Source organism: Panthera onca, chromosome D2, assembly GCF_046562875.1.
Source record: "Panthera onca isolate mPanOnc1 chromosome D2, mPanOnc1 haplotype 2, whole genome shotgun sequence".
Classification (NCBI taxonomy): domain Eukaryota; kingdom Metazoa; phylum Chordata; class Mammalia; order Carnivora; family Felidae; genus Panthera; species Panthera onca.
Window position 1 is genome coordinate 44,958,675 of NC_138349.1, and position 27,094 is coordinate 44,985,768.

Consider the following 27,094-nt stretch of genomic DNA (forward strand, 5'->3'; position numbering starts at 1 on the left):
GACAGGAAGGGGGAAGGGGCCATGGAGGACAAGTATAATACAGCAGTGAGAATCAGGAGTACCTCAGTGAGCAGGGCCAGTGTTCATTCAGCCACTCCTATGAACATGGAAATTTAGGCAGAGGGAACAAGGTCTAGAGAGGATTTCTGGGAATCTGATTAGTTTAACACCCTTGGAGAGACCTTTTAAAAATTCCGAGGGTAAACATGCGTATTATTCAGATCGATCAGGCTATGTGACAGCAGAAGGGGGACACGTTAAGGCACAGACCATGGAACTCAGTTTCCTGGGCTTAAATTCTTACCGGCTTTGTGATGTTACGCAAGTTACTCTCTTTTTCTGTGCGTTACTGTCCTCATTTGTAAATTGGGAATAATAATACTACCTACCTCATAGGGGTAGTATTTCCCAATGATTAATGACTTTTCACATGGAAAGCTCTCAGAACAATGTCTGGCACACAATAAATGTCATCACAATAAACATTAACACCATTGAAAGCATCCGTGTCCGTCTGTGTTCTCTTTCAACGTGACTCAATATACAGACTGGGCCATTTGGAACATCAGATCTTACTAGGATTACGTGTGTGTGTATATGTATAAATATATATGTAATAATACGATATATATGCTAATACCCTTCACATTCTGTTCAATTAATGTTTAACTAGTGTTCTTTTCTGTTTAATGTTTAAAAGATGCTATCGTTTCAGATTCATTTGTTATGCTCTTGGGAATATTATCTATTTAGAGCTTAGGCCAAGTAATTTTAAGGTGAGTGCTTTTGGATCAGAAGTCATTTGTAAGCAGGGTGACTTACTTTTAGAATGAAGCCTTTGCTGGCCCCAGGCATCTGCTATTGTCAACCTGAGGAAGGGATTTTGTCCTTTTTCTTTTTTCTTCCTTTCTTCTGGTATGTTGGAGCCTGTACACCTAATATCCGGCCTGGCACTGACAGTATGCTCAGAACATGTGTTATTAAAAGAATGATTGAGTAAATTATTGGTAAATAAATAAATGGCTGGACCTCGTTCAGCTAAAAACATGCATTTGCACAATTTCATAATGTCACACAGATGACCCCAACATCACCAGCCTGTTGCTACAAAATAAAATCGCTTACTTTATTAATCAATTTATGGTTGGTGAAGTCATAACCACTTTATTCTGGAAACTAGGCCCTTCACAGCACCACCACCCCCCCCCCACCCAGTTATTTCTGTGAATCTCCTAAGGGACCCTCCCTGTGTCCACATGGCAGCCTGGCAGCTTTACTCCTCGATGGCATCTTCCCCATGCTCCCCATCCATCCTCCCATGGCCAGGGCCCTTGAAGACTATCAGAGAAGCATTACCATAGCCAACAGATGCCAACATCCGTGCTAGGTGGGCTGACCCCGGCTTCTTTCAAAGCTTCCAGGCTTCAGGGCAGCAGAATTGCAGAAATCCTTATAGAAGCAGGAGACACTGGCTGTGCCCCAGCTCTTGCCACATTTTACCAGCTGGGTTCTGAGGGACAGCTGTTCAGTACAGAGTCCCCCAGGTTCTCTTAGGGACAGTCTTATCAGTTCTTAACTCCTTCAGAACGCAGATGCTCAGCTGCACAGGTCACAGAGCTATTGCGTCTGCCCTGCCATCCTCCACTTCTCTCCCAGTCCACTCTCCTCTCCTCTCCTAGTGTGGAGGAGAGGCTCCCACGCCTAGCAGTGGGCAGAAGCAACCTGGGGGTAAGCATGCACAGGAGTCCTCGCCTCCAGGATATGGTGTTCTAGCATGTGGACATCCTCCAACGTCCTCTAGTACCTCTAGGACAGAGTCTATCTTCTGAGCTCGTATCAGCGCATACAAAGCTGGTGCGAGGTGCTTTACATAGATTAGCCCTTGGCAACTTCATAGCAATCATTTTTCACACCATGTATTGATGAGGGAAGTGAGGCCCAGGGAGGCTTGGTCTCTTGCCCAAAGTCACACTTAAGTGGCAGAGCCAGGATTCAGACTCAGGGCTGTCAGATTGTAAAGCGCCATGTTATTTCGTACAATTAAAAAGTCTGACCTCAACCATAGGAAAAACACACGCTGTTCTGAAGATTCCTTGGAGACACATCTGCTGAACGTCCACTCCGTTTTTTAGGGCCCAGAAGTGGGAAGGCCTGCCTAATCTGTCACCCCTTGCCTCCCAGTTCATTAGCTGGAGGCTTAAAATTGTGCCTGCTTGTAGTCCAGGTCTGTCCCCTGTGGCTGGGCAGGCAATCCCTTGGCCCCCATCACTCCCTAATGCAGTAGAACGTGGCCCAGCTCACTCCCACTGGCTGGGGGTCACTTCCAGTATCTCCACATTTGCTGGAACCTTAGGTTTAGCCACACCTTCCTATTCATTCTCAGTATGGCTCTTGCCAGCAACTAGGTACTTTCCCCATACTTCCCAGTGCAGGAGGTTGCCCACAGGTGCAGTTTCCAAGAGTGCCTCTACCTTGGTTCAAGCTTTGGATTTGTCCAGGAGCCCATGGCCTCCCAGAGCCTGAATGCTGGCCTGACCTTCTAGCCCAGAGGCTTTCCTGACTGCTGTCCCAGAGACTATACTTCTTCCCAGGCCTTCACATCCACACCAGGCCCAATCCCTGCCTTCTCTGGGCTGGATTGAGGGATAAATTAGTTCTGGCTCCAGAGCCCATTCCTTTCCAAGCAGCCCTGCTGGGGCTTTTGCTGCTCAGGAGAAAAGCCCATTCCAGGCCCATGATGGGGCATGATTAGATAGACAAACCCTGTAAATGTATTACCACTAGAGGTATATGCATGGCCATTTGGACAAACTTTTGCATCCCCCCAGAGAGTCAGATCTGGGGGTTAGAGGCTGGATGGATTCACCCACTGAAGGAGCCAGGAGGCAGGCCGAGCTTGGCTGCCAGGGAGACTGGTCTCTATGAGTCAGCTAATGTCCATGTAAGCAGGGAACAGGAGGTCAGCTGGGCCCTTGCTTAACAGACTTTATTCACCATTTACAAAAGAGGTTGATTGCATGCAAAATGTAAAGATGGTGTATTCCCTGTGGAGAGAAAACATAAGCCAGCACAGCCCTCTCCTGAAATATAGGCTGCAAAATGCTTGTTGGTTCAGTCTGGGCTCCCAGCTTGTTAGAAATCACCTCTTAATACACTCTGGGTTGGGGACTGCAGAAAGCCCAGCAAGGAGCTTACACACCAGCGTAACTGAGTAACACCTCAAAACACAGACTCAGAAATCAAGAAAACCACATGTGCATATAGTCTGTTTAAATAAAATCACTGACGATACTCTAGAGCGGTTGTTAGTGAGGGGAGCAAGATGCAAAGAATCGCTCTACTTCCCTCTCCCTGCACACGTCTAGATTCCTCATAGAGCAGCTTTCCTTAAAGTTGGGCGGAACTTCTCTGCATTAAACATAGAGGCTTGCATGTCTTCTCTCCTGGGGGAGGTTGTCACAAGTTGACGAGGTGTGCCCGGCCAAAGGAAAATGTCAAGGAGTCAGGAGCCCTCAGACCAGGTCTCTGCTACTAACCAGCTGTGTGGCCTCCAGCACTGCTCCTGTCATGGAAGCTCATTTTTGTCATTTTGGCAAAATGGATGTACCGCCCGGCTTTGGTCCTTTCTGACTGGCTGGCCAGGGCTGCATGGGGTGTGGTGGGGCATAACTGGACGGGAGGAGCCTGAGTCAAGGGCAATGACATCATCCAGCTCTGGCTGCCACAGGTCAGGGGCTGCACTCAAACTCTGCACAGGACCTCCTGGGGGTGCTTGGCAGAATGGCGTGAAGGGCTCCTAATACTTTCTGGAGGAGCTGCAGCCCAGAGAACTGGCCTGCAGAAAAATACTCTGCATTTGTGCTGCTTTGCACTTGGTTAAAGCCCTTGTCACCACATATTTATTTCAGTCCTCATCTTGGACTTGTGAGTGAGTCAGCCAGGACTTAATTTCTTCATTTTACAAATGAGGAAGGAAGTGATCAGGGAATTTAAACAGCTTTCCCAAGGTTATACCACATGAGCAAAAGAGCTGGATAAAAACAAAAGTCTCTCCAGATCTCAGCTCTGCACTGTCTCTTCAAGGGCTCCTGGGTGGTGGGGGGCAGGGGCAGCACCTTGAGGAGGGGTCTTGAGGCTCTTCCAGATGCCTCTAGGACTACCACTGTGGTGCTAGCTTGGACATTTCTGGGCCTGCCTGGGACAGCTCTGGCTGGGGCCATCCCATACCTTTGTGTCTCTGGTCCCACACATGTATAGCAGGGGCCCACGGTCTTTACTCAGACACCTTCCTACATCTTTCCAATGACTTTGAGGAATAGCCCCACAGTCAGCATCAGTTTTCAGTGCATCACCACTCTGCCCTGAGGCATTTGCTCTCCTACAGCCTGCAAGGGTCAACTGATCACAACCTTAGCCAGAACTGAACCTCCTTTTCCTGCTCCTGTTCTTAGCTGGAGGCTTCAGGATCCAGATTCTGGTTGGCCTTGTCACATGTGGCCAGGGCCCTCTTCCTCAACTGAGGATGCTAATGCCCCAGGAGGACCTGAGGGACGGTGAGGTCTGAGGTTGGTGAGTAGTAGACACCTTAGAGTTGGCTCTTTGTCTATTCCCAGTCTCTGTGGAATGGGGATCATCACAGCTGTGCCAACAATCTGGGTGATGAGGAAGTATTTGCCAGTTGCATCCCATAAACAGAGAAATCCCTTGTCCAAAGCATGTCCAGAGCCGTGGATATGGGGCTTACATCATTGTACAAAACACAGGTGACCCTAGGGAGCAGATAGTGGGGAGCATGGCCCAAGTAGTGGGATAGTTGGGGTTGGGAAATTAGGGCCCACAAGACACATGCTAGAAGTAAGCCTTATTACCCACACTCTTCTTCTCAAACTTTTGCCTGAGCTCAGAGACCAGAGCTGATTGGATGGGGCTTCCCACCTTGGGTTTTGGTGACCGTTGGGGTTGCTGAGGGGTGAGTGAGCCGGAGACTGTAGGCACAGTCCAGTGGGCTGTGCCCATGTTGGGCGCCATTGTGGGTGGTGGAGGGGGAGCTGGGGCTTTGGGGGGTAGTGTGTTTCCTAGGCTGTTGTTGTTGCAGTTCTCATTGGGAGGATCCTCTTTGAGCACAAACTTGGCAGCAGCCTTGGTCCTTCTGAACTTGAGCCATTCGATGCGGACGGCACGGGGTGCTGGGCTGGGCCGCTTACGGAGCACGCGCCGCACTGGCAGGACCTTGTTAGACTTCTTATTGCGCCAGAAGGTGGCGGTGGAGATGAGAACGGTTATGGCCACAATGATGGCCATGATGCCAGCCAGGACACCCACAGCCTTCATGGGGTTGTCTTTGGTCTGCATCAGGAAGGCGGCCATGGGGCTCCGGGACAGCATCTGGAAGAGAGAAGCCCCCCTAACTGCATTCTGCTGTTCCTTCCTGGTCCCTGGAGGACAGAGCAAGGGTCATGAGCTCCCTTAAGCCTGATGGTGTGTAAACTTTCTGGGGTCAAGCATCTCTTGAGAATCTGATGAACACCATGGGTTTCATTCCAGAAAAAATGCACCCAGAGAAAATGCGATGCATACAGCTCTCCAGAAAAATGCACAGAGAGAGAGCATAATGCAAACAACCTCTTTCAGATTTAAAACTCCTACATTAGCTGGACTCTCTACTTGAGAGATTAGGGTATGGCTTACCTTTAGTTATGGAGGGCTTCATCTGCCCAAATATATCAGGAACCCCTTAATGATGACTTTCTGCCAGATACTGAGCTGAGAACTACACATAATGATTTTACTTATGCCTTTTAACCCCTATGTGAAGGAACCATCACTCTTCCCATTTTGTAGGAAAGGAAGTGGAGGCTTGGCAAAGCCCAAAGTCACACTGTTAATAAGTGTTGAAACTAGGCTTTCAACTTGATTCCAAAGCTTATGTGCCTGATGGCACAGGCAGCCTTTGCTAGCGTTGAGTGCGTTTTAGAGGAAGGCTGCAGATGGTCCCTTCTTCCTCTAACCATGTTTCAGCAAGGCCTGAGCTGGTCTTCTGACCCTCTTCTGACCCAGACTTGGTACTCACCTCTGTGTCTGTGATGTCAATCTTGAGTAAGGCCGTGGTGCTGAAGGATGGGGAGCCACGGTCCTTGGCCTGCACCTCTAGGGACCACGTGAAGTCCCCACCAGGTGTAATGTTGTGCAGGGCATCAAGGGAACGGATGGAGTTCTTGAGACGGATCTCCCCTGTGTGCGTGTCAATGTCGAACACGTTGGTTGGCTCCGCGTGGGTGATGGAATAGTCCACCAAGTTGTTGGGCTCGTCGGCATCCTGGTCCGTGGCCTGCATGTGAGGAGGGACAGACAGAGTTGGGACTCGAGAATGATACTTGTGTGCCATGGTTAACCCAGTGTGTCTTATTTGGCTTGCTGGGTTGACGGGAAATGGTCCTAACCCTACTGTGAGTGGACTGGAGTTGGGGGAAGTACTGAATGACCCAGGGTCTGTGCCGGGCCCTCTACATGCATTAGTACATTCCACTCTCAGATCAAGCCTGGGCAGTAGGTATTGTTAAAAAACAAAAGCTTGAATGATAGGTGACCTGTCTAAGGATGGATACATCAAAGGAGGGGAAGCTCAAAGTCAAGTATGTTGGGTTTCAGAGTTCAAGTTTTTTCCATACTGGGAAGACAGTGCAGCATAGCACTGCTTTGAAAGCAGGCTGACCAGCTGTGTGAACAAAGGCAAGCCAAACAGTTAAGCTGCCTGAGCCTTGGGGCACCTGGGTGGCTCAGTAAGTTAAGTGTCTGACTATGGATTTTGGCTCAGGTCATGATCTCACTGTATATGAGTGCAAGCCCCATGTCTGGCTCTGAGCTGACAGTATGGAGCCTGCTTGGGATTCTCTCTCTCTCTCTCTCTCTCTCTCTCTCTCTCTCTGCCTCTCCCCTGATCATGCTCACATGCTCTCTCTTTCAAAATAAATAAATAAACTTAAAAAAAAAAACCTGCCTGAGCCTCAATTATTTCTTTTGTAAAGTGGCAATAATATCTTTTTTCTTAGAGGTTTTTTCTGGATTGAGGTGGGGATGGGGATATATAAGGTACCTTAATATCCCCTGCTCACAGGGGGAAGCCAATTAAGTTTATTTTACTTTTTAAACTTTACTCTTGAGACAGAGAGAGAGAGAGAGCAAGGGAGGGGCAGAGACAGAGGGAGACACAGAATCCGAAGCAGGTTCCAGACTCTCAGCTGTCAGTGCAGAGCCCAATGCAGAGCTTGAACTCATGAACCATGAGATCATGACCTGAGCCAAAGTCGGACACTTAACCAACTGAGCTACCCAGGTGCCCCTAAAGTTTATTTAAATTAAATAAATTAAAATAAATTCTTACACCACAGTGTCTCTTGCAACAGCTAGAACAAGGCTTTTAGGGAAGCTTAGTTGCCTTCAAAGCTCACCTCAATTTTCACTGGGGTCCCCAGCACCATGGTCTTCTCCTGGAAACTCTTTCCAAACTGAGGGTAGTGGTCATTGACATCCAGCAGAGTGACAAACACCTCGGCCAGACTGTATTTGCCCTCCATGTCCTCTGCCTTCACATAAAAGTTGTACCTGGCAGTGGCCTCAGCATCCAGGCTGGCCCAGGGCTGGGTGTAGATGATCCCGGTGGATGGGTGGATCAGGAAGCTGCAGGGCATAGGGAGCTCGGCGTGAGTGTGCATAAGCGCGCACACACACACACACACACACACACACACACACACACACAGAGTGGACTGCAGGAATGAGCTGCCTTCGATGCACTATGCAGCTTCTCCAAGGTGGCCCACCTGTTCCTCTCCTCCACCTTGCCTTCTGACTGAGGGTGCTGACCCACCCATCTACTCATCCACCTATTAACCCTGAACTTAACCCGACTCACAGCCCTTCCCTCTCCTCCCAGGGCCTGCCCTCCCTAGCTCCAGGCCATCATGATGACCCTTTTTCTCTCAGATCCCAGAACTTCTGCCCCAGGCTCTCCACTGCTTCCCTTCACCCATGGCCCTCCTGCTCATTTCTCCAACCCAGGTCCTGTCCTTTCCTGCCTTCCACACAGATCCCCTCTGCCCCCCTGCCTCCCAAATCCTTTGCCCGAAGCCCTGTTCAGCATTCTGGATGTACTTACGGGTCTGCCCCGGACCCATAAATGGAGTATTTGACTTCACCCCACGGACCTGTGTCTGGATCTACAGCCTGGAAGAGAGAGAGCTCCAAGTGGCACCTGCTCTTTGTCAGGGCATATTGGCAGCTCATATGCCTGAGGGTTGCTTTCAATGGCAACACAAGGGAACTGGGGTTTATCCAGCTGGGGAGAAACTGATCTGGAGGTCTGCTCTGGAGCCCTAGTTATCTGCCCAGGAAATCAACTATTGAAGGAAACAAAAGGTTTAGATCTGGAAGACATGTATCCCTTCTTTGTAAATGAGGATAGAGAAGGAGATGAATCCTGTGCCCTGAGCTGGGGGTTTATGCCTATGTCCTCCTTATAATCCTGGGTATTGTTGTCCCCATTGTACAGGAGTGGAAACTGAGCCTCAGAGAGTTCAGGTAGCTTGTCCAAGGACACAGTTAATGAGTTTGGGCTTTGCGATTCAAACTGGAACCCAGGTTTGTCTGATTTCATCAGGCCCCCTTCAGTGGGGACTCCCCACCCCAGACCCAATCCCTGGGCCAGTCCCCAACCCACTGTGACAGCCACCACGTTGGAGCCCGCTGGGGCATTCTCAGGGATCCTGGCAATGTAGTAGTGGGAGGTAAACTTGGGGACATTGTCGTTGGTGTCCAGGAGCTGGATCACAACATCTGCTGTAGAGCTGAATTTCTCCGGAGTGTTCACTTCAATGGCCAGGAGCTGGGAAAGGAAGGAAAACAAGGACCTGTCTGGGTGGCAGTCAGTGGGCAGAAAGCCTTCCCACTTCCTGTCTCAGCACTGGTCCTGCACCCACCTGCCTGGCCCTGCCTTACTGTCAGCCGCCAGCCTGCGACGCCTGACATCACCTGTAGGGGAGCCTCTAAGGACCACTGTCTTGAAAAGCCTGCTTTCTTGAAGTTCTTATAGTTGTATTTGGGCCAATTTCTTTTGTCCCATTGATTTGCATATTCCTTTTTAGTTTCAAGTTCAAAAATTACTTTGTTTTATAATATAATTTAACATTTGTTAGGGAAGTTCCTGCCTTATATTCTTTCTTTCTGTTTTCCTGATTATTCTTAGAAATGTATTCCTCCAGATAAAAACCCATGTAATTATATCAAACCTTCTCGCCACCTGAAAGGAAATTCCAGGTAAGACTTAGTTGGAACGACATTGGATTCTTTATTCACTTGATGAGAATTTGCATTTTTTACACAGGGTGCACCTTTACATATCTTGCCTTCTTTATATCCCTTTGTTTAATTCTTGTGTTCATTATCATTTAGGTGCTGTGTATTTCCTGTTTGCCTAATTCCTAGGAATTTTATCTTTTAGTTGTTATTATAAAGGAGAAACTTTTATCCCATTATTCTCTTTGCTATTATTCATATGTAGGAACACTCTTCAATTTTGTGTATTAAGTTTGTAATCAATCACATTAGCAGCTTTGATGTTTTCTGTTTTTCAAACATTTCTTAGATTTGTTTAAGCAAACAATAACACCACCTACAAATAATGATAATTTTGTCCCTTCCTTTCTAATACTCATACCTTTTATTTCCTTTCTTTATTCAGGAATAATATTACTCCAGGAATAGTACTAAATAATGGTGGTGGTAGCAGGCATCCATGTTTTGTTTCTGACTTCACACACTGGTTTTAGAACATAAAGCATGATGTTGGCTATAGAGTTATGTGTGTATAATTATAAGTAATTATAACAGTTTAGATATCAAAGAGGTATCTGTTTTTCATTTTTATTAATATATATTATTTATATAGTTATATATAATATGCATTAGTTATATATGTGTATCATTTTAAATAATCACAGATACAAAGGAGTCTTTTTTTCATCTTCTGCTAAAATGTTTATCAGAATTGGTGACAGATGTTCAATGCATATGAGGAATATGTTTATCTTGATAATCAAATAGTTTTTCTCTCTCAATCTATGAACAGGACACATTGAACACCTTTGCATTCCTTTGGACAGTCGTAATTTAGAACCAGGAACGCGGTGAGTCTGTGTGAGCAGTGGGAGCAGTGTCTTGCACCTTCTTCTCCCACACTCCTGCTCCCTCAGTCAGCAAGAAGGGCAGAGGGGCTGAGGGAAACTGGAGGGCCAGGAAGGGCAGGGGGTGACAGGGACCCCTCAGGAATGAATCCAGGAGCTGCTATGAGCTCCTAGGACCACCCCCTGCCCCCCCATTCAGGACAGTACAAAGTATCACCTACCTTGAAGGTTAGCACTTTGAACTTTTCATAGTCAATGGCAGCTGAGTTCTCCACAATGATAGTGACTTGGGCTTCATTCAGGACTGTCAGTGGGACCACTCTGAAGATGCCCCCAGGTCCCACTAGCCGCAGGTTGAATTTGGCATTGGCTCCCTGGGCAATAGTGTTTGGAGAGAGGAAACAGGGAAGATGAATGAGAATAGAAACTCATTAGATAGTCATGTTAAGCAAGAAACCTTCATATGCCCTTAGCCCTGGGAGGTGAGTATTATTATTTCTTTCTATAGGTCAGGCCATTAAGGATCAGAAGGATTTAGCAGACTATGAGAACTAAGCAAAGTCCCAAACACTGACAGCCTGGCCCTCTGCTGGGCATAGGAGGTGACAGGATGCATTCACAAATGCCTTTCTACAAGATCAGATATAGAGGGGCTTTTATTTGACTGGTTTTACTTTTTAATTGATTATAAATGTCTTTAGGCTAACCTAAAGGTCTTTGGTTAGCTACTCTCCCACATCTCTTTCTTGGTTACACCATCATTTCATTCATTTTAACACCTGCAAGGCCCCTGGGACATAAGCGGTGAAGACTGGTGCACTCTCTCAGCTTTGGCTTCTTGGAAGACAGGGTGGAGGGCAGGACCACACACCTGGTCTGAGTCGTTGACAGTGATCTTAAGGCCCCGCAGGATCTCTCCCTGAGGTGGGTGTTCATACATAGACAGCTCAAATCTGTTCTGGGGTCCACTCTCTCCATAGAACGTAGGCGGATGGTTGTTGAGGTCCACGATCCTGATGGTGACTGGGACCATGGCCTGGGCAGCTGGGATCCCTGCAGAGCTGACCTCAGTCACCTGGGGTAGGGACAGGTGGCTATTGCTGTGTGGCAGGCAACTCCAAATGGCCCCATGGATTCGCAGCTTGAGGTATTCATGCCTTTGTGTAATTCCCTCTCATTAAGTATGGCCTGCCCTAGCAACTTGCTTCTGATATCACATGGCAAAGGTGATGAGATATACTTGGTGATTAGACCACAAAGACTGTAACTTCTGTTTTCTAGCAGACTCTCTCCCTTGCTGGCTCTGATTAAACAAGCAGCTATGTTGTAGAGGCTCATGTTTCAAGGAGCTAATCGTCACCTCTAGCCAACAGCCCACTAGGAACTCCATCCTGCCAATAACCATGTAAGCCTGGAAGACAATCCTACCCCAGTCAAGCCTTCAGATGAGAATCCAGTCCCAGCTGACAGTTTGATGGCAGCTACAACGAGAGACCTTGAATCTGAGGACCCAACTACGCCGAGCCTGGAATCCTGACCCACAGCAATTGTGAGATATGAATGTGTGTTGTTTTAAGACACTAAGCTTGTGGTAATGTTACAACAGCCATAGGCAACAATATAGTGCTGTTACTAATCCTATTTCGCAGATGAGGCACAGAGGGGTGAAGCAGTCACCTGGGGCCACACACTAGTGAGTGGCAGGACTGGACTAGGAAGAACTCAGGTGTGTCTGATTTCTTAATCAGCAGTCTCTCCATCTCACCATAGTGGCCCTTCTTTATAGCCAGACAGATCTGGGTTCAAACCCCAGTTCTGCCACATTCTGTCCTGGTGTCCATTTGGCCAGGGGTGGAGGCTGCAAAGAGGGGAGGTTTGGAGATGTAGCAACAGATAACTAATACAGGCTGCAAAGCCAGGGCTGAGAATCCACAGGCTCTGTGTGAACCACTCCATGTGACAGAGACAATCAAGAACCTCCCTTCCCTTGTTCTAGAAGCATGCTCTGGTCTCACTATGCTCCCCGGACACCACTCATCACACCCCAGCTGCTACCATGACTCCCTTCTCAGAAGCCTACACCTGCTGTCTCCATTTCCTAATTCCCACTCAGCTCTCAGCCCATCCCCAACTGAGACACTTCACACTAATTTCCATGCTGCGTGTAGCACTGTCACTTTCTTTTGCCTTCCTGAGTGTTCTAGCCCTCTGCTAATGGGACTCTGCTTTCTGCAGGCTCCCCTCCACCTCTCTGATCTCTCCTAGGTTTCTTTCACCTGCTCCTGCCTCACTCAGCCTCTGATGCTCCCACAGCTATGTTCTTGGCCAGTGATTCCTCTGTCCCCACAGCCATCCATTCCCCAATTCCCCCTAGGTGATTCCATTCCCCAAACCCATTCTTCCACAGCTACCTGTATGCAGACACTGTCTCCCCAGGTTCCACACCTGTATACACAAGTTTGTGTGTTTCAATCTGAGCATCCCAGAGACAGCAGAATGCCCCATGTCTGTCCGACCCAACTTGCCTCCTTTCCTGCACCCCTGATAGCACGGTACCACCCCAGATCCCTCATCCTTCTCCTTTCCTGACAGTCACTACAGTCACTCCTTTTCCTTACAGTCACATTCTGTGGAGTCTGCCTCCTCCATATTTTGCAGTTTGTCTCCTTATGCCACTCCACCTCCCCTCATATGCACAGGTCCCCCCATTTATCACCTTGACGAATGGCTCTGCCTCCCTGCCTCTCACCCAGTCCCCTCCAAACTCAAGTTGGGAGCAGTGTTCTCAAACCCTCTCCTGGGACTGTACCAGAATCACCTGGGGGCTCACAACATGCAGAGTCTTGCATTTCTCCAGGACACACCAATTTCCCGTTGCCAGGACTAGGTCCTGGAAATCTTTGTTTGCCAAACTCTCTAAATCTGAGAATCATCCTGGTCTAAAGAAGCCAGAGTGAGCTTTTCTCTGATCCTGCTCAAAACCCTTCAATGGCTCTTTACTGCTCTTGGGCAGGACCAGCTACATAACGTGCAGTGAAAAATGAAAATATGGGGCCCCTTGTTAAAAAATTATTAAGAATTTCAAGACAGCAAGAGGAGAGCCTTACACCCAGCATGGGACTCTTCTAACGGTGGTCCCTGTGTAACTGCACAGGCCACATGCCCACAAAGCTGGCTCTGTTCTGGGGAGAAACCTATATTTCGTATCTGGGGCCTTTGCTCCTCCAGTCCCAGCCTGGGATCCAACCATTTTCTCTGTCTACATGTGGTCTAAACACTTTGCTGCTGTCCCATGACTCCTTGCTGCTTCCCCAGTACATCATGTGCACATCACCTTCAGCCTCATCTCACAGGGCTTCCTAGTCCACAGTGCCTGCACTCTGCCCCCATTCCCACCAGCGATGTCCTCCTCCAGTGTCCACCTGCTGGGTCTTACCCATACTCAAGGCATTGCTGCTTCAGTCCTACTTCCTTGTGAATTCATGTCTCCCCTTTCCAGAGACTTTGTGTGTGTCCGCTGCAGCCTTCACGCAGGCTATGTGACGTGGTACTCTTTGGAGCAACATCTAGCTCCCTCCCTGGGTGGAGGGTGGACTGGTGGTGGGGATACTGGTTCGCATCACCATGGCCGGAGGGCAGGAGGAAAGGCCAAGCTAGAGGGAGGGTACCTGTACATGCAGCTCATACACCTCCCTCCTGAGCTGGGCAGGACTCTGCATGACGGAGATCACTCCAGACGTCTCATTAATTTCAAAGGCTCCGTCACTCCCTGTCAAGGAGGAAAGATGTGTCCTGCAGTTCCACACATGGCCAGGGAAGGCGCAGGGGAGCCATGCCAGGCAGCCGGCCCTGTGCTCCTCGGGCATTACCTCACTGAAGTCTCTATAGGACGTAATTCTATCATCTGTATTTTGCCAATGAGGAAACTGAATCTCAGAAGGGCTAAGTAACTTGTCTAAGATTACACAGCGAGTGTAGATCTGGGACTTAAACTCACTTCTGAGTCTGGTTTCAGGTTCCATAGAACTTTCCTTCTCTTCTGTGCTGTGTGTATGCACATGTGTGTGTATGTGATAGAAAGAGAAAGGGAGAAACGGATACAGAGTAAGGGAAATAAGGAAGGGGAGAGAGAGGAGAGAAAGGGAGGGATGGAAGAAAGAGGCCAGAGGCTACAGGATAAAGAGCAGAAGAGGGAGAGAAGAGAAGAGATGGGGGTGGGGGTGGGGGGTGCTTGGTAATTGTGTAAAGGCTGCAGAAGTGGAGGGGAGGGGACAGAAGGCAGTCAAGGGTCCACGTGCCTGGGGAAAGGAGACTGTGTATGATGGTGGCATGTTCAGGCATGCTGGAGGGAGTGTGTGCACCAGGCATATCCTAAGGGAAAGGGTTGGGAAGGCAATGGTGTCTGAGTGAGAACAGAGAGACATATGCATGTCTGCAATCAGGCACCAGGCATGATGATCCCACCAAGGGGCCTGGTGCTGCAGGGACCAGCTACCAGGGGCTATAGAGCCCACCTGGGCCGGCTTGACCTGCTCCGTTGCTGCTCAGTTGTGCAAAGAGCACAGACTTGGAGCCAGAAGACTTAGGTTCAAGTCCAGTGGGAATGTGGGATGGCCCTTTAGCTTCTCTGAGCCTCAATCTGCTCATCCATATACAGAGCTAGTTAGTAGGAAATACCATATCATCATTGCATTTAATTCTTTTAATTCAACTATATGCTCTAGGCCAGAAGTTTTAAAGTATGCCAATAAAAAACACAGTAACTTAAAAGTGTAAGAAATGTTGCCACTCCCTCTTGTTAATCAGCATGTGCTTAGGATGAAGGGACATGAGTTGGTACCTCACAGTGTTGCTCTCAGTCCCCCAATCCAACCCCATGTTTCTCCTTGTTGCTGGACAGAGTGATAAGGCAGGGTCTGGAGCACATGCCCAAGGAGACTCATCACCTCCTAGATGGACCCAGCCCGTCTCATGCATCTTGAACTTCTGGTTCTATAGATGAGGAAACAGGGACCAGAGAGGTCTGGAAAGCTCATTCTGGCCGCCCAGGGAGTAGAAGCCACAGCCCAGTGATGGGCCTGTCCCCAAAGCTTCCCCAGACTCACCATTCAAGAGGCTGTAAAGAATTTGGTTGGGTTTGCCCTGATCTCCATCCATGGCAACCACCATCAGTACCTCCGAGCCCTTGAGGGAACAGAAGCAGCTGCCTGAGGTCGCTGGGTGATGATAGGGCTCCCCCCTCCCCAGATACTTGCCCCCATAAGAGAGGAGGCCCCACTGCCACCCAAGAAAAGGGCCAGGCCTCTGTGTGGCCCCACACCTGCTCTGCAGAGAGATCATAGCACCCACTGACCTGCCCAGGCTGGAGGGAGAGACAGCCCAAGCCCTGTTTCTCCCCTCCACATAGGGTAGCACACGGCTGCCCAGGGATACTCAGGCCTCCTGAGTGGGCCTCCTCCTCATACCCTTTCTTTCCTACATGCCACACTCAAGTCTGGTTTCTACTGTCCTACCTTCGAGCCTCACCCTCCCTGCCTCCTTCACTTTTTGCCTGCAGAGGTACATGGTGGGGAGAGGTCAGAGACAGGTGAGAGAGGAGCCGGGCACAGAGGGGTCCAATGCAAAGCCCCCAGAAACCAGGATGCTCTCCTGTGGCCCTGGCTGGGGTGCCATTTGACAGATTTGGGCAGCGATGCCACAGCCAGCAAGCCTGTTCCATCTCAGCCAGCCGCCCCCTTCTAAGCCTCCTCCTCAGGCACTTCTCCTCGGCCTGTCCACACTCATGGCTGCTTCCTGACTGCCACATGCTGCCTGCTCTCCCTGAGCAACTCTGTCCGTCCTTAGATTCCAGCAGGACAGCTGGCCTCCCCCTGGCCTGTCTTCGGCGCCCCCCTAGAGGAGCCCGGCATTTCTCCCTCCACTCTGTGCTCATCTCTACTACTCGGCTGCCAGCTTCGGGAGCAGCGGTATCCTAGCTTGGGCCCAGTGCGTGAGGGGTCCTCAGTGAGCATCTGCATTGTCTCATAGATCCTAGAATACTCAGAGCCTGGGGAGGAAAAATTCAGACTGCAATTCAGTTCCAGAGTCCTTGAGCTGCGGTTGTATGGGGTTTGGCCCCAACCTGGTCTCTGCCTACAGATAGCTCATGGTCTGGCTGAGCTGAGGGGGCATGTAAATACATGCAGGTACCCCAAGGAGGGGTGTGCGTCCCCCAGAGAAGGGGAGCTCCCATCTCGACCAAAGATGTCAGGGAAAGCAGCGCCTGGGCTGACCTGAGAAAGGCGGGGTGTATTGGGTCTGCAGGCACATTTCAGGCAGAGGGCTAAGGGCATAGTGGGGAGATGGGCTGGGTGCTGGGGGGCTGGTGAGGGCTCAGGGGTGGAGGGGATGCCGGGCATCAGGTGCCAGGCCCAGGGGGAATGCCATTCCTAAGAGACCCAAAGACAAGCATAGTAGCCCAAACACCAGGGACAAAGACTGCACTGAGGGGGAGGAAGCTGAGGCCGGCCTTGGAGCCTGGCTTGCGGGACAAGCCACACCTGTGGATGACATTTGACAAGGGTTGTGGGAGCTCTGCATCAAACTGTAGGAGAACTGGTCTGAGGGACCCGAAGCTATGGGCTTTGAGTTGGGGAGGCACAAAGGAATCTCACCCCCCAACCCCCAATGCCCCTACAAGGTGTAGAAAAGGCTCCACCCAAACCACAGCCATGGGCCACCTGTCAGCCTCTCTTCTCAGCCTTTTTGAGGGGCTGAACCTTTGCAGCCGGGTTTGAGTAAGTTTGAATGAGTGAAGAAATGGCGTGGCACAGTTTTGGCTCCTGGCAGGTGCTCTACACACTGCCCCTGCTTCTTCCCCCCTACACTCCCACAGGCAAAAGGACATGTTCATGGGCTGAGCTTGAGTCAGTCCAGAGCCATCCATGTGAAGAGGGTGACCCAGGGCCAAGCCACAGGGGATCCAGGGGTAGTGGCATCTGGAGGGGACACTGGGATGAGGGGACAGCCACCCACCGGAAGGGTGTCCTCATACACATAGCCGTAGTAGGGTGTGCCCACGAAGACAGGGGCCATGTCCTGCACGTCCTCCACATTGACTGTGACCGTGGTGGTGGCTGAGAACACCACATCAGCCCCTCGAAGCCTCCCTCCACCATCCTGGGAAAGAAGCAGAGAGTGAAGAGAGGTTGGGCTCTGGACTCCTGGTACAATCTGGTTTCTGTCTCTTACTGGCCTCCGGACCAGCTGCCCTCTCTGATTTCTGTTTGCTCCTGTATCACCTGGAGATAATTCCCCCTCATAAGGGGATCATTTAAATCAGATGATGCATGGAGGTCTTTAGTCAGTGCCTGGTATGCACTAGGCACTCAAAAGTGTTCCTTTGGAAAAGAGAGTTCTTTCTCCAGGGAAATCATGTCCAACAATGGCAGAAGAGGAGGGGGGTCAGAGCCAAATTCCCCCTCCCACTAGGAACCAAGCCTCCAACACCTAAGGACCTACTAAGACACGATTTGGGCCCGTGCCTGAGTCTACATGATGAAGGTGTGTGCCCAGTGAGCCCAGCCCTCGGTGGAGTATTGGGCAGGTGGTGCAGGCTGCAGTGGGATGGCCTGTAGCCAATATGTGACTAGCAGGGGCCTTTCCTTTCCTGGAAAAGAAAATGCTGGGTCTAGAGGGACAGCTAGGGTTTCCTGCTCTCAGGGGACAGAGCAGCCACTTTGGCTGAGCACCTGCCGACTTGCAGGTCCCACACCATGCACTTTAGAAGTATGAGAAACTCAGTTAAGCCTCACGGGTGGGCAGATGAGGAAACCGAGGCTCATGAAGGGTCACTGATCACACAAAGAGGAACAGGTGAGGTGAGCAAGCCCAGGCAGAGAGAGGGAAGTGCCTAGAGGCCAGGTCATGGGAGATGTGAGGGAGCATGGGTGTCCAGGCCATGGCCACCTAGTCCTCCAGAGGGGACCCTGGCTCGTCAGTCCTGATGGGGCATACACCCTCTTCCAGGAGGGAATATGCCCTCTGCAACCCGAAGACTCCAGCCTCCCTGGAGACTATGTCCCTGTCTGGGCAGGGTCCACTCAACAGAGGCTTTGAGCAGCCGCACCCCTACCCCATCCCCATCCTACCTTCAGCCCTCCAAACCTCCCCCACTCCCTCATAGGACCCAACTCTTCCAATCCAAGGGCAGCTTCCTCTGACAAAGGTTGAAGAAAAACCAGATGCTCCCTAGTCCGCCCTGTTACCTTGGCAACCACTGTGACAAAATGGGCCTGGGCCTTCTCGTAGTCCAGGGTGGCCCCAGCCCGGAGGCGCAGCACACCGCTGTGGCGGTCCATGGCAAATTTGGTGGCGTGCATATTCTGTAAGAGTGAAGGGAAGGCTGGTCCTCGGAGAGGGACCCAGGCCGCCCCAGAAGTGCCTGTTTTGCTTTACCGAAAGGGTGTCTTCATTGGCCTTCGTCACAGGAACTCTGGCCTTGGGGCTGAGGTTAACCTCCAGGGTACTCAGCCTTTCTGGCCCCTAGGGTCCCCCTCCTGCCCCTCAGCATGCTTCCAGCAGCACCTTAGCACTTCTTGCTGCTCAGCTTCCAGCTAGGCTCTGGCCTGGAGGTTCCAGCAGGTAGAAATGGCCAGCAGAGTGCTGTAACCTAGAGGAAGTGGGGCTCAGAAGCCACCGTGATGGAGAGGGCCTTCAGGATCTTTCAACCCCAGCAAATAAGTGACAATGGGCCAGTTCCAGGAAGCTTGGGGTGGGGGTGGGGTGGGGGTTGAAGGTGGGTGGGGACAAGAGATGATCCTCAATCTGGAAAAGGGTTACTGTGTGTCACAGGCTATTTATCAGAGCTGTGCACATATTTAGTCCTCACAAGAATCCACGAAGATGTGCTTTCGTCTTTCGAATTCTACACATGAGGAAAGTGAGCTCGGAGGGTTAGATAACAGGCTGAAGAGCCCATGAGGAGGCAGTGGGATCTCTCCAGTACATGTGGAGCCCAGGGGATTTCTCAAATACCCGTGTTGTTAGCCACCAAGGTGTACTGCCTTGACAATTGTGAGAGCAAGTGACTAAATGTGGAAAGAAGAGGAACAGTTACAGAAGGAGCGGCTGTGTGGAGGACAGCTGGTTCCTGTGGAACCCAGGGAGAAGGAGGAGGTTCAGGAAGGGGTCTCTGCCTTTGGTGGGGTGGAGAGGTGATGGATAGAGGTGGGATGGGGGGGTCACAGCTCAGATTTCCACAGTTCTAGGCCCAGGCAGGTTTCTTCCACCCCGTGTGGGTGCAGTGTGCCCAGTGCCTCTCCTGGGGAAGAGGTTGAGGGTGGAAAGCTGAGGGTCCCGGAGGTCCCTCAGGGACAGGGTGGCAGGGGAACTCAGAGGGAGCCAGCGTGGGCCGGTCAGGGGAAGATGGCTCCCACTCAGGCCCCTCTCATGTCCTTGTGAGTCTGATGTGACTTCTCTGACAATCTTTGGGGAATAGTGGAGACCCGGACCTAAGTGCTTTGGTGAGGGAGGCGGAGGCCATCCAGGTGTCCCCCTCTAGTCCAGGCCTCTGGTTATGACCAGTATGCCCCTCCTTACCTGCAAGAAGTAGGTGACACTCCCTCCAGAACCTGTGTCCTTGTCTACCGCATGGACCTTAATGATACTGCTCCCAGTAGGTATGTCCTGAGGGGTCACAGTGACGGGGGGGGGGGGGGGAGAGGGTCAGTCCCGAGGCAGTGACAGAATGCTCAGGGGACTGAGGGTAAAGGAGCCATGGAAAGGTGCAATTAGGGCATGAAGGGCTAAAAAGAGGTGAAAAGGTGATGATTAACCAGAGAGCACCCATGGAGAAGACAGGCCAAAGTCCAAGTGAGTGCAGGAAAGAAGGAAGGGGAGAAGACAAGCAAACATCGTCCAAAACTAAGACTCCAAACAGACAAAGGGCTTAAATACAAAATGGGGAAATGGTTAATAGAGACATTCAGCATTACCAGGGATCACATATATATCATTTAGAGCCAAAATGAAATATCTTCCTCCTACTGAATTAGCAAACATTAAAAAAATTGGAGAATCCCCAGTGTTGGTGAGGGATGGGGAGACAAACCCTCTCCCACAGCCTAGGGGAGAGAGAGCAAATACATGCCATTCTGGAAAGGCAATCTGGCAGCCAGAACTTCCCAGGTTCTCCTGCTTTCAACCTAGGCATTTCAAATCTTGGGCCATTTCTTAAGGAAATCATTCTAATTATCTATATGGACGTTTTATGTTCAGAATTTGATGTTTCTTATGACAACAAAATTTTAAAGCATCTTAAATATCCAAACATAAAGGAATACTTTGGTAAACGATGGAATGTGCACTAAATGGAAACTATTAAAATGATAGTTACCTACACTTTACAATTACTGAGGAAAGGCTTATGTTGTAAATTAAGTGAGAAACAGTATACAGAAAGCGTATGTTTAATAGAGTCACAGCGATGTAAATAAAGCAAACAAAATAAATCCAATAAGCACAAAATGACTAGGAAGAACTGCACCAAAATTTAACAATGTTGTCTCAAGCTAGAGGGATTGAGGGTGATTTCTGAGACTTTGTTTTCTACTTTTCTACATATTTCACATTCCTACAATAAATGTACGTTATGATTATAATGGAAAATGGTTAATGGACATTCCTTGGGATAAAAATAAATGTGGGAGGGATGGCAACAGAGGTGGGGGGACATGTAGAGGAAGTGTTCTCCAGAAGGTAGGGAGCAATGGGTGCTCTTCACTCGGGGGCCGGGTCCCCCTGGTCAGGTCACAGGGCAGCCCAAAGGGCAGGCCACGGATCTGGGGTGGGAGTGCATTGGCCTTGCCTCGGGGCCCCTTGCTTACCTCAGGAACCTGGACAACATAGGGCTCCTGGATGAAACTGGGGGCCTCGTCATTGGCATCAGTCACCAGGATGGTGACTTTTTCTGCCACCTGAGAAGAGACAAAAGGGACAGGAACTGGGGCAGTTGAGACTTTCTGGGCAATAAAGGGACAGTGGCCTCTAATGCCCCAGGTGTATGTCTCTGCCCGTTGTCTCTCCTTCACCTCCCCCTCTCTCCCTTCCTCCCCTTCTTCCTCCCCTCCTTCCTTCCTGCTTTTATTCATTCTTGTAACAAATATTATTAAGCAACCATGTGGTCCCAAGCACTGTGTTCCATCCCAGAGGGAGAAGACACAGTCTGATGGTGTGTGTTTTGCAGGATGCGATGGCAGGGCAAAATTCATATTAAAAAGAAAGGTGGTGATCTTGTTCAGGGTGATAACAGTGGCATGCCAGGTACTGTAGGCAGGGCCCATGCATTATGTGACTCTGGAGGCAACATGTACACCACGGCCTAGGTAAATGCCCCCCCCCTTTTTGTGGGGTTGTGGGTGCATGGTATAGGAGGGTGACCCCAGAGGCCCTGAAAAGAGGGCATCTAGCTCAGCCTGTGGTAGGGGACAGCAGGGAGGCTTCACTTCACGTCAGCAGGAGTGAGATTTAAACTCTGCAACAGTTTGTCAGGTGAGAGGGAAAGAGGTGGAAAAGTATGTCAGGAAGAAGGAACAACACATACAAAGGCAAAGAGTTCAGAGAATATAAGCAGATTTATGGCTAGATGGTTGGGAGGGTGAATGTGGTAGAGAAGGTGGGCGAGGCAGACAGTGCCTGATGGAGAGACCCTGCATGCGAGACTGGGGCTTGGATTTCATCCTGAGGGTAGTGGCCTACTGTTAGTGCTTCCCGAGTGGGGCTGTGGCCAGGTCTAACATTTCACAGTGATAGCTCTGGCTGAAATTCAGACATGGACTGGGGTCAGGTAGCCTGGAAGCTGAGAAACCCCTGTGATCATCTTGGCAGGCACTGGTGAGGGCTGGGCAAAAGTGACGGCTGAGGGGAAGGAGGTGAGTGAGAAGCTAGAGTCTGGGTACCCAGGTGTTAATCCTGGGTGAATGGGCAGGAGCTGGTTGGAAGAGGCAGATGGGAAAGCCTCCCCACTGGCCTCACTCGGTGAAGCCCTGTCTTGTGGGCTTGGGATTGCCAGAGAGCCCTTAGGAGACTGGAGGGGGGAACTGTGGTCAAGCCCAGGGTGCTAGTGCTGATGGGGGTGGGGGGGGGCAGCTCGGGGGCACCTACCAGATTCAGACCGTCAGAAATGCTGATGATGGCTTCAATCTCATCCTCTCTCTGTAAAGCATAGAGATTAAGTGAGTGTATGGGAATCTGATGTATCTGGGGACCCTGAGGCTGGGGGGAGCTCTCCCTGCCCCCACTGAGCCAACCAGAGCAGACCTGGGCATTTCAAGGGAGTCCTGGTGCAAGGCAGGGTGGCCAAAAGCTGCCTCTGGCCATGCTTGAGACCTTGTTTCAGGTCTTGGCACATCAGGGGTTCTCCTAAACCCTCAGTATTATTGAGGCACCAAGAGAGAATGCTCCCCTGCTAGACTGAGGACAGATGCTAGTGTGCTGGAAGTTCCAGGGAGCTGATGTTTCCATTTTCTTTTCTTTCTTCCCCTTATCTTCTACACCTCTCCATATTCTACAGCCCAGGTCTGCAGTGTCTCAAGCACTCCTGAGTCCATGGTGGGACCTGAGTGAAGAAGAATGTTGAGGTCACTAGGTCCCCAGGGATGCAAGGGAGGGGTGCACTGTCATACCTCCACCTCTGTGTCCCTGCAGAAGTCTCTGAGACCAACATTTCTGTTCTCTACCCTGGCCTGTGGCTGGTGGAGTCTGCCATTGGACAGCAGCTGGCAGTAACCCCACGGTGGAGGTCCAGTTATGTGGTCAGCTAGGCCCACCAGCCAGGTGAGGGGTCTCAAAAGAGAAAGGGAGCCCATGCCCTGGCACCTGTAGGTTCAGAACGATGCAGAGGGGTGGAGGGGTAGAGTTTTACCCAACTCAGACCCACTCTCTAAACCACTCTTTCCAGGCTGGTTCAGTCAGTAGTGCATGCGACTCTTGATTTCAGGGTCATGCCCATGTTGGGCATAAAGTTTACACTAAAAACCAAACCAAAACACTCTTTCCAGTCCTGATGTGCTGTCAGTTTTCTGCGGCTTACAAGACCGCTCCAGGAATGAGCTCAAGGGAACCTTCTAGCCCACAGAGGTTTGTCTGCACACCTGGCAGGCATCACTTCTCACACCTCCCCATACCTCTCTGTCCAGCTCTTCAACCAAGGTGATATTTCCAAAATTGGGGTCAACAGAAAAGACGCTTCTAGCGCTGGGGTCAAAGCTGATGTGGTAGGAGATGGGGTCTCCCTCAGGGTCTGTCCCGTTTAGGGTGTATACATGAGAACCTGGAAAGAGACACAGAAGAGGAGACTAGAATCTGGGACCCAACTCTTGCTAAAAGCGGCATCTATTCAGGACCAAGGATTCAACTGTTTATAAAGTGGATATTCAATTCAGTGCCAAAGGTACTGCCCTGAAGTGAGCATTTGCTGCAGGCCTCACCCCTGCTGGCTGCTTCCCACTCTTTATGATAATTCTTTATAACTGTCGGTGAGTATCAGCCACTGTGCGGGTTGTAATCTATAATACAGATGACACAGGAGCTTCAGGTCTGCTGTGCCTAACTCCAGGGCCTCTGCCTGGTAGTGATGACTGGGCCAGCAGCCAAGATTGGGGTTCCCTGGGTATGGCGAATGGGAGAAAAGGGAGAAGCCATTAAGGCAGGACTGTGCAGCACTGTGCCCCCATGCCTGGATTAGCTCTTCGGGGATTTCTGAATAGGTGCCTCTTTCACACTGCTATCCTTTTGCTCAGAGTTCTCGGCCCTGACAGAGAGAGAGAGAGAAGGGAGAATCTCCTCTTTTCGCTTTTCCCCCTTTCCCATGAGTATCCCAGCAAGTTGGATGTTCTTAGGCATCTTTAAAGCCTAAAGATCTGAGGCTCGGGGAGGTAAGTATATTTGCTCAAGGTCACGCAGTGAGTCAGGGGCAGTGCTGTGGCCAACCCCAGGGGTTATCATCACGCTACCAACTACTGCCTGCTGTCTGGGGCAGCCCTGTCTCTGGGCCTGCAGCCGGGCCTCTAGGACTGGACTGGCTTAGGTCTCCATGACAGCCGTGACCTCCTTTCCTGCAACTGCCCTGGGGAGTTCGGAGCACAAACAGGGTGCCCCAGGAGGGCCCACAGCCTGGCACTGGGTGTCTCCACAGGCACAGAGGAATCATGGGTTCAGTCCTTGTGTCCAGGGGAACGCGGGCCACCCTCCGGGAGACCAACAGGGGGCTGGCGCCAGGGCTCCTCACCTACAGGGGTGTCCTCCGGGAGGCTGAACAGGGCCATGTTTCCGTTGGTGCTGCCCACCCCGTTGTCGAAGAAGTGCGGGGCAAAATTGGCCTGGGCTAGGAAGACAACAGACAGGAGAACAGACACACGGAAGGGAGGGTTCGCACCAGTGTGGTCACCCGTCTGGTCCCAGTCTGGGCAGGCTGGTAGTCTTTTCCCCAATGGCAGCACGCCTACAGACTGGGGCTGGGGAGCTCCGGAGAGCGCCACCGCCACCTCCCTCACGCCCAGGGTTTGCTCTGGCTTGTCAGGGACGCGCACCATCGCGGGCACTTAGAACCCAGGCAGCGGCCAATCTCAACCCATCAAGGGACAGACGGGGAACCCGCGCCCAGAGAGGAACGGTGCCCTGGCCAAGGTCACACTGGGAGCTGGGACACCTTCCCCTGCCCCAGCAGCCTTCAGAGAAGCCGCCAAACCTCCCACCCTGCTCTGAAAAAGCCGAGGGCAGCGGGGGTCCTTGCCCCAAGTCTGCGTTCTCCAGACGACCTGCCGAGCCCGGACAGCTGGAAGGATCATCCCACCCCACCGGGTCCCCTAGCCCGAGTCCCACTGTGGAAGTGAGCGGCCCGGAGCTCGGTCTCGGCGCCCACCCGGGCAGTGCCAGTACCCACGCCTCGCCCCCCACCCCGGGCGCGGGGCCCCGCGCCCACTCACCCAGCCAGAGGCGCAGCAGCCCCAGCGCCAGGGCGGCCCGCGGGCCGCGCCTCATGTCTCCGCGGGCAGAGAGTGTCGCGATCCGCAGCCGGGCCGGGCGCGGGAGCGCGGAGCATTCCCCGGGCCGCGCGGAGTGCAGAGACGACGGTGGGGGCGGCGGCGGGAGGGGCGCGGGGCGGGCGCGCTGGGTGGCGCGAGGGCGCTAAGCGGATGACACCGCTCGGCCCCGCGCAGCTGGAGCGCTCCCGCCGCCGCCAGAAGAGACCAATTAGTGCGCGCTAAGCTCAGGGTACCGGTTTCCAGCCGCCGGCGGGCCGGGAGGGGTTACTGCCAACTCCTCTTCCTACCACGCCCCCCTCGCCCAGGTCTGGAGCGCAGGCGCCAAGGGGTCCCCAGCTCTGTAGCTAGGAGTACTGGGGAAGGGGCCAGGTCTTTGCCCTGAGCACGGCACTGGAAGCTGGCGCTTCTCGCGGTCCCCAAGTTCTGGAGGGCCTGGGCTCTGTTGGAGTTATCCCTTTTCCTGAACTTGCACTGTGACTTTGAGGGGGTTTGCCACTCTCTGAACCTGAGCGTTCCAGGCTGTAGAACAGCGGCGGGCAAGGAACAGCCCAGCCTGAGACCAGAGGGTTCCCTCCCAAGAGGAGGAAGGAGCAGGGAAGAAAAGGTGGTGTATCGGCTAGGGGGCAGGTTTGCCCTCCAGGGGCAAACGGATTCCTAGGATGGTGCCCCTGAAGACTTGGGGTGGGGTGAGATGAAAAACAAAGAGGAGGGTTGTGGTAGGGAGGGGAGGCAGATGCGGAGGGGTTATCAGCCCCACCTTTCTGGGATCTCAAATCTTTCCTGCCCTCTCCCCCAGGCCAGGCCAGGCCAGCTGTCCCAGCGGGTGGGGTCACTAGTGTGAACACTAGTGGGGGTCCGTATATGTGGTAAGCAGCACGGAGGGCATACAAGTCTCCACTAAGGTGGGAGGCAGAAGTTACCAGATAGCAGGCTGGCCTCACTCCCTGTCCCCATGGGTGACCATGGAGAAACAGCAGACCCGTTCAAGCCTTGTAAGGAAGGGTGAACAGCTTGAAGACAGAATCAAGCCCCATCCTGGACAGACTTGCTAACACAGCTGGCCAGCACAGGTATGGAGGGCCCCAGGAGTAGCAAGCCCCATATCCCTGAAGGACATTTAGGCAAAGCAGGGCACTGCTATGAGGGCCCTGGATGCTGATAAGTAGGAAAAGCAGGGAAACTCAGGAGCCTTCTTGTTGGGAGATTTCCCTAGGCTGGACCCTCATTCTCTTGCTCTGACATTGGACTTCAGTTAGAGAAGGTGCCTGTCCCCCTTCTATTCATGGGGGGTACAGGGAGGTCACGTTAGGCCCAAGCTTCGTCACTCCCCAGGATGGCCTTGGAGGGGTATATCTACAGAAATAGGAGACCCCTTTGTGTGCTTCCTGGAGAGGCCTCCATGGCTGGGGTCTCAATATTTCTCCCCAGGGACCTTCATAGGAGCAGAACATCCCCCACCCCCAAGGCCAGACCTCCTTGATCCACAGGTAGCAAGAGTTAGGGATTCCGGACAAGAAGATAAATCAGTAGTCCCAGAGTATTGGGCTATTTTCAGGCCCAGTTAACCAGAACTCCTCTTGTTGAATTCCCTCAGGCTTGGCCCTTGGCTGGAAAATGCACTTTAAATTTCACAGGTATTTCTGCATCTTTCTGTCTCAAAATGCTGGGACAAGGCCAAGGTGGGCCATTCTACAAATCCTACATACAGATGAGGGGACTGGGGCTTTTTTTAGATCACCTAGTGTGCTGGAGGCAGAGCCAGGGTTTCCTGGGGCAAACATCTTGCCAGTGTGCTGAGAAAAACCAGCTTTCCGTGTCCTGTCTGCCTATCTCCTCATCACGTGGTTCTGGTGCCTTGACTTCTTTCTCCTCAGTTCACTCAGTCAACAGACT

The 27,094-nt window shown here is 51.5% G+C and overlaps 1 protein-coding gene across 1 annotated transcript; it reads right to left on the reverse strand.

Annotated features, from left to right (window-relative positions):
- Positions 1-2,967: 2,967 nt before the first annotated feature.
- On the reverse strand, positions 2,968-25,492 carry CDHR1 (cadherin related family member 1). Its single transcript, XM_078434485.2, has 17 exons — positions 25,142-25,492; positions 24,445-24,540; positions 23,342-23,487; positions 22,320-22,370; positions 21,044-21,133; positions 19,758-19,844; positions 18,425-18,541; positions 17,193-17,336; positions 15,284-15,362; positions 13,847-13,947; positions 11,050-11,253; positions 10,400-10,552; positions 8,717-8,881; positions 8,156-8,223; positions 7,449-7,677; positions 6,071-6,328; positions 2,968-5,385 (listed from the first exon to the last, which is right to left on the reverse strand). Exons 1-17 carry the CDS (start codon positions 25,194-25,196, stop codon positions 4,849-4,851), a joined length of 2,580 nt encoding a protein of 859 aa, XP_078290611.2. The 5' UTR covers positions 25,197-25,492; the 3' UTR covers positions 2,968-4,848.
- Positions 25,493-27,094: the final 1,602 nt, after the last annotated feature.